This window comes from Morus notabilis, unplaced genomic scaffold (genome assembly GCF_000414095.1).
Source record: "Morus notabilis unplaced genomic scaffold, ASM41409v2 Scaffold112, whole genome shotgun sequence".
In the NCBI taxonomy this organism is placed as follows: domain Eukaryota; kingdom Viridiplantae; phylum Streptophyta; class Magnoliopsida; order Rosales; family Moraceae; genus Morus; species Morus notabilis.
Window position 1 is genome coordinate 412,622 of NW_010367100.1, and position 11,206 is coordinate 423,827.

At 35.5% G+C, this 11,206-nt stretch overlaps 1 protein-coding gene across 2 annotated transcripts; it reads left to right on the forward strand.

Moving 5' to 3' along the window:
• Window positions 1-231: 231 nt before the first annotated feature.
• On the forward strand, window positions 232-9,282 carry LOC21399852 (pyruvate kinase 1, cytosolic). Of its 2 annotated transcripts, none has more exons than XM_024174613.1 (17): window positions 232-350; window positions 479-683; window positions 1,186-1,282; window positions 1,784-1,881; window positions 2,137-2,292; window positions 3,081-3,158; window positions 3,771-3,902; window positions 4,155-4,235; window positions 4,592-4,663; window positions 5,061-5,150; window positions 5,627-5,771; window positions 5,987-6,075; window positions 6,828-6,923; window positions 7,164-7,231; window positions 7,483-7,582; window positions 8,154-8,213; window positions 8,940-9,282. In XM_024174613.1, exons 2-17 carry the CDS (start codon window positions 615-617, stop codon window positions 9,090-9,092), a joined length of 1,584 nt encoding a protein of 527 aa, XP_024030381.1. In that variant the 5' UTR covers window positions 232-350; window positions 479-614; the 3' UTR covers window positions 9,093-9,282. The 2 variants fall into 2 exon arrangements, with proteins under 2 accessions (XP_024030381.1, XP_010110197.1); XM_010111895.2 differs by having other exon boundaries at window positions 506-683.
• The last annotated feature ends 1,924 nt before the right edge of the window (window positions 9,283-11,206 follow it).

Below are 11,206 nucleotides of genomic sequence, written 5' to 3' on the forward strand. Positions count from 1 at the left end.
TAAAATGTACACATAAATTAAAATAGAGTCTATTTTTTAACACATAAAATACACGTGAAAATTTTTTTGTTATAAAAAAAAAGATCTAAATCCTTATTTTCTATTTTCTTCCGGTCTCTTTTGTCAAAATTTATCAGAACGATGTATCATGAGTTTACCAATTTTCTCAAAAGAAAAAGGTGTGCCCACCGTATTGCTCAAAAAAAAAAAAAAAAAAAAAAAAGGTAAGCCCACCATGTCCGATTCCTAAAGTAAGCAGACGTTAGTTTGCGGAGTGGTCATATTGACTTTAGTCATCAAAAGCACAGAGTGACCGACACAGAAAGCGGTTACTGTCTGCAACTGTAACTGTAAGCATCTCCTTCCCACCGAATTAGGAGTGGTTTTCCTGTGCATTGCCTTCTCTTCCATTTGACGCGTGTACGGACAATTCACTTCACTATTTCTCTCTCTCTCTCTCTCTCTCTTTCTTATTTAGATCCAGTGGAAACCTGTCTCTTTTCAGTCTACCAAATACTTGACAAGAAAGACCCAATAAGAGAAGAAGAGCTGAGAAAATCCTACGCGATTCCTGAATCGGATCTCTGTGAATCTCTTAGTTTGTCTTGGAAAAAATGCACGGGAATCACTTGCTTCTCGAGGAGCCTATACGCATGGCTTCCATTTTGGAGCCTTCTAAGCGCGTTAGTTCCTTTCACTCTCTCTTTCTCGCACTTCGATTTAAGTTTGTTTCTGGACAATCATTTTTTTTTTTTTTACTGTTATGTACCTCCTCTTTTTGATTTCGCGATCTTGCTTTGGTTTCTGAGATTTGCGGTGGTTGGTTGGTGGGAAAAAAACGCGGGAAAAGGGAGGGGATTTGAAGAGAAAATGTTTGGATTGTGGAATAATGTTGAGTTGATATGATTTTTCTTCCGGTGAAAATTTGATAATTTCAGTCCCTTTTCATTTTACTGGCAAGAATTGTGCTTTTTGTTAAAATTTTTGGTCCAAATGAACCAATACAGGTTAGAATTTGTTATTTTCCGTTATTTGTTTTTTCTTTTTCATTTTCAAATTTCCTTGCAACAGAACATGGCTATTAGATTTTCTAGCTTTTTTTTTTCTCTCGCAGTTAACAAATTTTGTATAGGAGTTTGAATTCACGGCTGATAATCTCTTGCGTTAACTGGATTGATTCTGCAGACAGTATATCCTGCAATGACGAAGATAGTTGGCACACTCGGTTCGAAATCGCGGTCTGTCGAGATCATTTCCGATTGCCTTAAGGCAGGATTGTCTGGTATTAAGCACCCGATATTCTCTATTTTTGTCAGTCATTGTAGTTCACTCATTCCTTCTCCATGAGAGTTTAGTAAAACGGCAATAAAATATATTTATATATGTGTGTGTGTGTGTGTGTATTTTTTGCTGTCATGTGCTCGACTCTCATGCCGTTATGCGGGTTCAAGATATACAGATAATTTTTTTCCTTGCTTTTTTAACTATATATAGGCTGTTGAGAAGAAGTTTATATACTTTCCTGTTGTGTAGTATCCAAATAAAAAGCAAGGTACTCCACAATATTTGTTTTGGTTTTCATGTTCTCTGGAACTGAACAAACTATGATAATGATTTCTAGCTTGTTATTTCAATACTTTCGTTGTGCTCAGATTACTATCTTTGGCAGAATTGAATCTGAGAAGCTTTCTGTCTTTGAGTACACTAGTTCTTAATTGTTTCACTGGTTCTTAATTGTTATTTTTTCTGTCTTTCTGCTCCCTTATTTTTCTCTAAATGTTAGTGGCAAGGATTGATTTTTCATGGGGCGATAATGAATACCACCAAGAGACATTGGACAACTTGAAGACGGCAATCAAGAGTACCAAGAAGCTTTGTGCAGTAAGACTGTTGTTTATATGCTGTGATTTCCTCTTATACTCATTTTATCCTTTTTCCTCTTTCCGTGTGTTTAAGTATGTAAGTAATTGGTCAATTACTTTTGGGCATAGGGTTTTCTTTCTTTCTTTCTCTCTCTCTGTCTTTTTTTTTTTTTTGGTTGTTGTTGCTTACTTTCTGAATATCATGTCTTTCAAAGTCACCAAAATATGCACCCACATCTGATCTTTTGTTTTTTACATTAATCTGGTTTTTCAGGTTATGCTAGACACAGTGGGCCCGGAGTTGCAGGTAGTTAATAAAACTGATAATCCCATTTCACTTCAGGCGGACAGTTTGGTTATCCTTACACCAGATCAAGAAAAAGAGGCCACCTCAAATCTTTTACCCATTAATTTTACAGGGCTTGCGAAGGTTGGGTTTGTGTGATTTTACTCTTTAATTTCTTGTTCTGGACATCTTTTGAGTCATTATGTAGGACATGTTCCACACAATTATAGCTCCATTCTTATCCCATAGACTATGAAGGAAAGAAAAATGCTAAGCCTGACCCCAATCGCTGTCAGGATATGTAGGGGTGCCATGAAGGAAACTTTCACACTTAGGAAATTAGTTAAGTCAGGATGTGGTTTGCCCTAGTAGCTACTTGGTCTTGAGGTTCATAAAAAAAATTTTTTTCATGTTGAAGTTCTGGTGTCCTGTTTAAGTACATATGCTCGTCACATATCGTGCTTCCACCATTTTGTTCCATCACCGAGAATAGTTTATAACTATTTTGATGTGGGTCTCATATTAATTTACTTTTATCCGTTTTATGTACTTTCATTTATTTAGAGTCTCCATTGAGTTCAAATATGTTGGATGGATTAATCGCTTCTATTATTCTGCTGAGTTAACATAATTTCTTGATGAAGAATGAAGAATATATATGAATATAGTTTCAAGGCTTTATAATTTTATTTTAGTGTCGGCCTTTAACATTTCTGTTTCTTTTACTTGTCTACGGTGCTGTAATACAGATGGAAAATTTTTGAACTAGCTACCCTATTTTGTAATTATCTATCCTTCAGGGATGGAATCTGTCTACTTTATTTAGTTGATTCTCAGTTCTCTCTCTCTCTCTAAATTCATTTTATGTCCAAGTGAAGCTACATGTTTGTTTGAACTACTGACGTGATTCGCATTGGAATTTATCGTTTCAGGCAGTGAAAAAGGGGGACGCTATTTTCATTGGGCAATACCTTTTTACAGGGAGTGAAACCACATCAGTGTGGTTGGAGGTAAGGAAATTATGGAAAAGAGAGTTCAATTATTAAGTTGGTGATTGTTTTTTAACTCCATACAAAAGTAAGGCATAGAAATCAACTACTTCCCATATGATATGTATGTTCTTTATTTGCTGGTCTAGAATGAGGTAAGAATATCTAGATTCATCACTTGCCTTTCAATTTTTAGTAAGCTTGTAAAGACTCATATTTAGGAACTCAATTATACAAAAGAGTGATGCCAATATCATATTTCGGATCAATGATGCAAAGTTGAGTGATTGGAGTAGACCTTGCCGAGCCTAAAGCAAGTATCAAATGTGATTCATACTCTTGTGGCCTCTTTTTCCTAGGAGCATAATAAGAACCTCTAGTAAGTTAGATCATTATGTTGCCTATGGATTGCCTTTTTGGCCTAAAAATTGCTTTGATTATTCTGTACCTTCAACTTCTGTAGATTTATTTATTTATTTATTTTATTGGATAATGAACTTCCGTTGAAGGTTAGGCCAAGGGATTGCCTCCTTACTCCTTTTCCTTTCCTTCCATTTGCTTTAGAGAGTATATGAGAGAAATTGGAATAAAAACACTTGCATCCAATTTTTGAGTTTCTCTTCTCTGATGCAGGTAACTGAGGTGCATGGTGAAGATGTGGTTTGTTTGATAAAGAACTCTGCTACCTTGGCTGGATCATTGTTTACTTTGCATGTTTCTCAAATCCGTATTGATCTTCCAACACTCACGGATAATGATAAGAAGGTAGGTTTGTTTTCCTATAAAAAATCTGGCACAAAAATCCAGATGCAAAATGTTACAAGAAAGCAAGGAACTTTTTTTTTTTTTTTGAAGAGTTGGTGTTTGCATTATACACCTGCGAATGCAAGAAAAATGATTAGGGAGAACCTATTCCCTAAACGTTTTCACTCTGGCGTGTCTTTTTATTTTTATTTTTTAATGCACAAATGACGTTTGAATTCCTCTCAATTTCACTTTTGCGATGGCAATTTTCAGGTCATAAGCACATGGGGTGTTCATAACAATATAGACTTCCTGTCATTGTCATATACGCGGCATGCTGAAGATGTTCGTCAAGTGAGGAGAGTTCCTACTTGGTCGTTTTTTTCTTCTTTCAAGTAGTGTATAATCCATTAAAAAAAAAGATATTGGCTTGTTTGCTTCACATGTTTAAGTCAGTGATTTTGATTTTAAATTCAAATTTTGTGAGAGAACCCGTTGGCAGGAACTTTTTTTATTCTTATTTTTTGTGAGAGAAAAGTACTGTAGCAGAATTAGAATCAGAATCATGGTTTGAAGCGCGTGAACCAAATGAGACCCAACTTCTTTTCATCTCCATTCCCTACTTCCTTCAGTCTGTAGTTAGTTTCAGCTTTCAATGCATCCAGTTGTTCTTCTCACTTTAATTAGTGGCTGTTCTGTCTGTTTTATAGGCTCGTGAGTTTATTTCCAAGTTAGGTGACCTCACCCAAACTCAAATTTTCGCAAAGATTGAAAACACGGAGGTGAGTTTCATTTAAAAGTATTCTATTCCTATTTCTCATTTTCTTTCTGTTAGAGTTACCTTACAACCTAGGTACAGTGGCCCCACATGAGTGCCATATGTGGGCCCTGTCTCTGTCAACTGAAGTGGTGATACTGGACGTATTGCATAGACTTGATATGTGCGTTAAGTGTTGCATTTTTCTATTTCCAAAGCTTTTCCGTGAATTGGAGAGACATTTAATTCTCACGAACGTGCAAAAATGGGGGTGTAGGTTCCATGTAATCTAGGTGGTAAGAAATGGTTGAAGGCATGATGTATACAAATATGACTCATCATTTCTTTTCCATTATGAAATCATAAATTTTCCGCACGTGATTCTAAAAAATAAAAATTACTTTTCTCATTTACTTTTCTAGGGATTAACTCATTTTGACGAGATTCTGCAAGAAGCAGATGGGATCATTCTCTCTCGTGGAAATTTGGGAATAGATCTGCCACCGGAGAAGGTCAGCTTTTTATACCTTCAAATTGAATGCTTTTATATCTTAGAAACAACAAACATTGTGTTGGACACGATTTTCTTAAGTCATTATATCACTGTATGATGATGAATAACCTGCTGCATTACTTCACAATCAGATAGAGTTATTTCAAGATTGCAAGTATTATTTTCATGGCTTAAGTGAATAGTACAAGTGGTACCTGCACGGATGGGATGTATGATGTCATGCACACATTTACCATACTTGATATGAATATGAACAATTTTTATTAGAAAAGAAAAGGTTTCATAGATCAATAGATTGGTTTCTCAGTTTCACTCTGGTCCTGAATAATATATATGATATATTTACAGTAAATTATTAGAAATCTCACATGTTCGTTTATGCTCATTTCCCCAATGTGGATTTTCAGTTTAGTTAGACATTTCTTTGTAAAATCTTGCTTGAAAGTACCAAAAATTATCTTGTTATTATTGCAGGTGTTTTTATTCCAAAAGGCTGCTGTCTACAAGTGCAATATGGCTGGAAAGCCAGCAGTGGTGACTCGTGTTGTGGACAGTATGACCGAAAATCTGAGGCCCACTCGTGCTGAAGCCACTGACGTTGCCAATGCAGTATTGGATGGTAATCTAGTCTTCAGACATGAATGTTTCTCTTTGCTTTGTGATGTATATCATAGTTTGATTGCCTCCTGGATAACAGATTTTTTTTCTCCTGTGTTTAGTACCGTTAAGAATATATATGTTGATGAGGCTGGAGCAAAAAGTTGTTACTAATATTGAATATCAAATGCCAATCTCAATTGTCATATAATAGTTTTATCCTTACTCTTGTTTCAGGAAGTGATGCAATTCTTCTAGGTGCAGAGACTCTACGGGGACTATACCCTGTTGAGACCATTTCCACCGTTGGAAAGATTTGTGCTGAGGTAAAAGGTTCTTGTAGAGAAACATTCCTATTTTCTCCTTTCTTGTGGTTCAGACTACCGTTTAATCATATAGATATAATTTCTCCAGAAAGGTTTATGTCACAATCTTTTAGGCGAACTGCCTAATGTTTGGACTTCATTGTGTATGTCAGTGAAAAGTTAGACATCCCCAAATGCCTGCAATTCTAAGATATAGATTATTCCATCTATGACTAATTTTAAAGCAATTTCCTTAAATAGTAAGATCCCTTTGAAATTATTCAAAAGAAAGAAAAAGGTCGCCATGCAGTCTAATTTTCTGCTTAGTTTCCAAAAAAAAAAAAAAACAATTGTCATACCTTGATGCTGTCTGTGTCCTTTCACGTTGGAATATTGCTTTTTCCTTCTTGCTATTGTGACTTTTCATCTTTTTCCTTTTAACATGTCATTCAGTAACTTCTGGATCTGTTCAATACTAAAAATTTCATATTACAGAATTTGATATTTCTGTGTACATACTACTTTAAGTTTTAATCATCTTGCTGGTTGCATGTAGTTGATCATACAAGCACATGCTGTTAACCGAGAAACAACCAATACATTTTTCTTCTCTCTCTCATTTTCGTACTTGCATATTTAAGCTTATGTTACCTGGAATGTCTGTTGACCATAATTTGTTCCATTGTTTATGATGTTTTCTTTTTCTATCCCAATCCAGCCGTTCCCTAACCTTGCATTCTGTCTATGGATGCTCATCTGAATGCTGTCTGTAGGCGGAGAAGGTTTTCAATCAAGATCTTTATTTCAAGAAGACTGCGAAATATGTTGGTGAACCAATGACCCATTTGGAATCTATTGCATCCTCAGCAGTACGCTTCTATTTTCCTTTTAAACTTTGTTTCTAGTTGTTCTCAAGATTTATAATATTGGCCTGAAAGAGCATAGGTTAGCTGGTGTATCTTGCAAAGGACGACTTATTCTTCTTTCTTTCTCCCTTTACTTTTCTTTTTTCCCGGGGGGGGCGGGGGAAGAAATATATATATATATATATATATATATATAAGATGACTTCTTATTCTGTGTTTATAATTGTGTTTCTTGCATTGTAGGTACGTGCAGCAATTATGGTCAAGGCCTCTGTAATTATTTGCTTCACTTCATCTGGAAGAGCCGCAAGGTTCTTTCTCTTCTTCTTGTTCTCTGTATGCACAATTATATAGTTGCATATGTTTTTAAGTAAGGTGTCCTTAGAGTTTGACTTACATTGGGCTTTAGTTTAATAGTTCATTTGATGGCTTGTAATGTCACCAGATATCTTGAAATTTTCATCCATATTGTTTAGATTTTTCTTTTTTTTTTTTCCTTTTAAATTATTGTTTAGATATTTGCTAAGATTATATTCCTTCTTTTGTTTTTGTATTGTTGTAGGTTGATTGCAAAGTACAGGCCAACAATGCCTGTAATTTCTGTTGTTATCCCCCGGCTAAAGACAAACCAACTTCGATGGACTTTCACTGGCGCTTTTGAGGTTTGTTGTTGTTCCTTTAGAGGTTTATTTTGCCTGGTTTTGGTTTTGGTAGAAATGTGGAGTGCTAAATATCCTGCAAAATTAACTATCTTGTACAGAAGCAAAGTTTACTGATCCAATTTAGCTGCAAAAGAAGGGGAGTGGATAGATTAACCTTGCAGGTTTATGGGTTTGAGAGAAAAATTCCGGGATAATTAACCTTTGCATATGGTTTTGACGTTCAAAAGTAGCCAGTGCCTGCAAAAATTTTGGAGGAAAGTCTGGCCAAATCTCTCATACCCCACTTAGTTGTAGCATTAATATTTAAGTTAATGGCCCCCTAGAAACTTTAACCATTAAAGAGAAGACGTTCATGTTTGCAATATTATTCATTTTGATTTGCCTTGAGATTTGGAAAAACAATTGGGGACGGTGCTGGTGGTTACCGAGATTTATATCTGGGAAGGAAAATAGAATTTTAACTATTATCTTCTTGTTGTGTTAAATGGGTTGCATTGCGTCATTGTCCAATACAAGAATGAAAGATTATTAATATTATTGCTCTTCGCTTATTTTGATGAATTTTTGGCAGGCGAGGCAATCACTTATAGTCAGGAGCCTTTTCCCCATGCTTGCAGATCCTCGACATCCTGTAAGATCTAATTCATTGTACTTTGAGATATTTCTAGTTGCATTATGCATTTGGTAAATGGTTAGCTTGACACAAGTTATTTCATAGTGATACAAGTGAGGAACTTGTTTCAATCTTCTTTTAAGAGGAAACAAACAGTTATCTCGTCAAGTGAATCCCGTGTAAAGAGCCTAAAAAAATGATGAAAAATTTTAATAGGGTATATAGATGGGGTTTTGTTCGTCTCTTCGTTGTGAATGCATAGGAAAAAACTCTCTCAATCGGAATTGAAACAAAAAAGTTATGACATTTTTAAATATAGAAGAAATAATGTTTATTTAACTTGAGTTTGAGTTTAGGAACTCAAGTTGAAAGGGGGCTTAAACTCAGATTTTAGTTTCAAACTCAAGTTCAAACTCAAACTCAATTTTGTAAAAGAACATTAACTTGAGTTAAAACTCAAATTGGGGCAAAAGAACAAACCGTAAAATATTAACAGAGCACTGCTCAGATAAACACGATATCACACCATCATAAACTTTTCAATTTGGTATATCATAGATGCAAGTACATCTTAGTCACGTGTGTGTGTGTGTGTGTATATATATATATATATATATATATATATATAAGCTTCTGCGGGGCCTGTAAGGTGCAGAATATGTACCCTCATTTGTCATTCCCTGAGCTTTTCCTTGATTTACTTACAGGAATTAACACTAAACTACAATATGCTTGTATTTGCAGGCCGAGTCTAGGAATGAGACGAACGAGTCCATTCTAAAGGTTGCTCTGGATCATGGCAAGGCCTCCGGTTTAATCAAGTCACATGATCGTGTCGTTGTTTGCCAGAAAGTTGGTGATGCATCAGTTGTGAAGATCATTGAGCTCGAAGATTAGAAGTAACATTGCATGTTGCTTTTTGTACGTTTTGCTTCCACAAACCGAGTAGTTTCAAAAATAAGACGAGAGATATGTATGTAGGGGTCTTTACTTATGTAAGAAAAATTCGGATTTGAGAGGTTGAAAAGAATATAGAAAGCAAGAAGAGGGTTTGAGGCGTATAGAAATACTTTTCTTTAAGGCTTTATTTGCCCTCACTTCTCAAAGTTTGCTTATGAGTTTTAATGACAAATTACCCCAAAGATACAACAAACCCTTGAACACAATATCCAGTAAAAATATTGAGTTTCAGAACAATAATAATATATGTATTTTCTGAATGCATTAATTAAAGATAGAGATGCATCCATCCTCTTTAAACGTTAAAACATTTCACATAAAGATACATTTTCCAATTTGAAGGTTATCTTTTATATGCTAATGCACTTATAATAATAGTTATTTCTATTGTTAATAAGTACTCAGATATGTGAGAAAACATATCACAAATGGATGCAATGGTTTAAGACCTTTTCAGATTACTAAAACACACGAAAACACGTTTTCCGGTAGCAATTTGCGCTGCAGCGGATGACATTCACGCTGCAGCGCTCGGGCTTTGCAAAACAAACCCGAGAGGTCTGTTTTGTGCAAGCTGCAGCGCCCAAGAGGCGCGCTGCAGCGCGCGCTTATGCGCGCCTGTTCTTCCCGAATGTGTTTTAGGTCAATTTTTTGTGATATCGAAACTGAGAGATATATTACAATCTCTTTAACAATCCCCCACTAGATTGTAATATTTCTTCAGAATTAACAACGATAAACACATACATACATGAAAGTATCTTTCGATTTTAATCTTCACTTAGTGACTATATTTTAAAGTATTCACAAGACAATAGTGTGCTTTGCATTAAACTTTGTCTCTTAAGCAAATACCGAAAATATATCACATGTGTTATCCTAGATTTAAAAATTGTTCCAATCGTTTAGCACTATTCCGGCCTTGTGCTCTATCTTGGATTCATGAACATTTACAAGACTAAACCAAGGTCTTGTTATGAACGACACCATTCCTTATGTTCACTTAGGTGAAGATTCGAATTATATCTCTAGCTACTATGAAACTCGAACTCCATTAAGAGTATAAACTCAACCTCAACTACGTAGTTATTTTTGCACCGATATCTTGGAAAGGACTAATTAAAGTTCGGCGCTAACCTGGTCACATAACAATAATTTGTTCTTACCCATTTAACTATGGAATAACAGTACAACTATTACATAGTTGGGTTACCATCATTGGTGACTCTTTCAAAGAAAGGTTTCAGTCCCATTCCACTAGATGTTTCTTTGATTAAGTCTCTTGAAAGACCTTTTGTCAAAGGATCCGCTAGGTTCTTGTTTCTCCTAACATAAACAATATTAATAACACCATCCGTTATTAATTGTTTAACATATTCATGTCTCAAGCTAATATGTCTAAATTTTCCATTATAAACTTTGTTATAAGCTCTAGACAAAGTAACTTCACTATCGCAGTACAAAGAAATGGATGGCATCGGTTGTGGCCACAACTCAATATCAAACAATAGATTTCTAAGTCATTCCGCTTCTTTGCCTGCAGCGGCAAGTGCTATAAACTCACTCTCTATCGTTGAGTGAGTTATGCACGTTTGTTTCTTAGAAGCCCAAGAGACGGCTCCTCCTGCAATTGTAAAAATCCACCCAGATGTAGATTTATTATCACTTGCACTTGTTATCCAACTTGCATCCGAGTACCCTTCAAGTACGGTCGGATAGTCATTATATGACAAACCCAAGTTAATGGTTCTTTTAAGATAACCAAGTACTCTTCCAATTGCATTCCAATGTTCGATACCCGGGTTACTCATGAACCTAGATATTTTGCAAACCGTAAATGCTATGTCGGGTCTTGTACAATGCATAGCATACATTAAGCTACCGATCGCACTAGCATAATCAAGCTGTGCCACTGCTCTGCCTGCATTCTCTAGTAATTTAACACTAGAATCATATGGGGTATTTGCTTCTTTAAACTTCAAATGATTGAATTTAAGAAGCACCTTCTCAATATAATAAGATTGACACAATGAGTAACCCCCACTATGCTT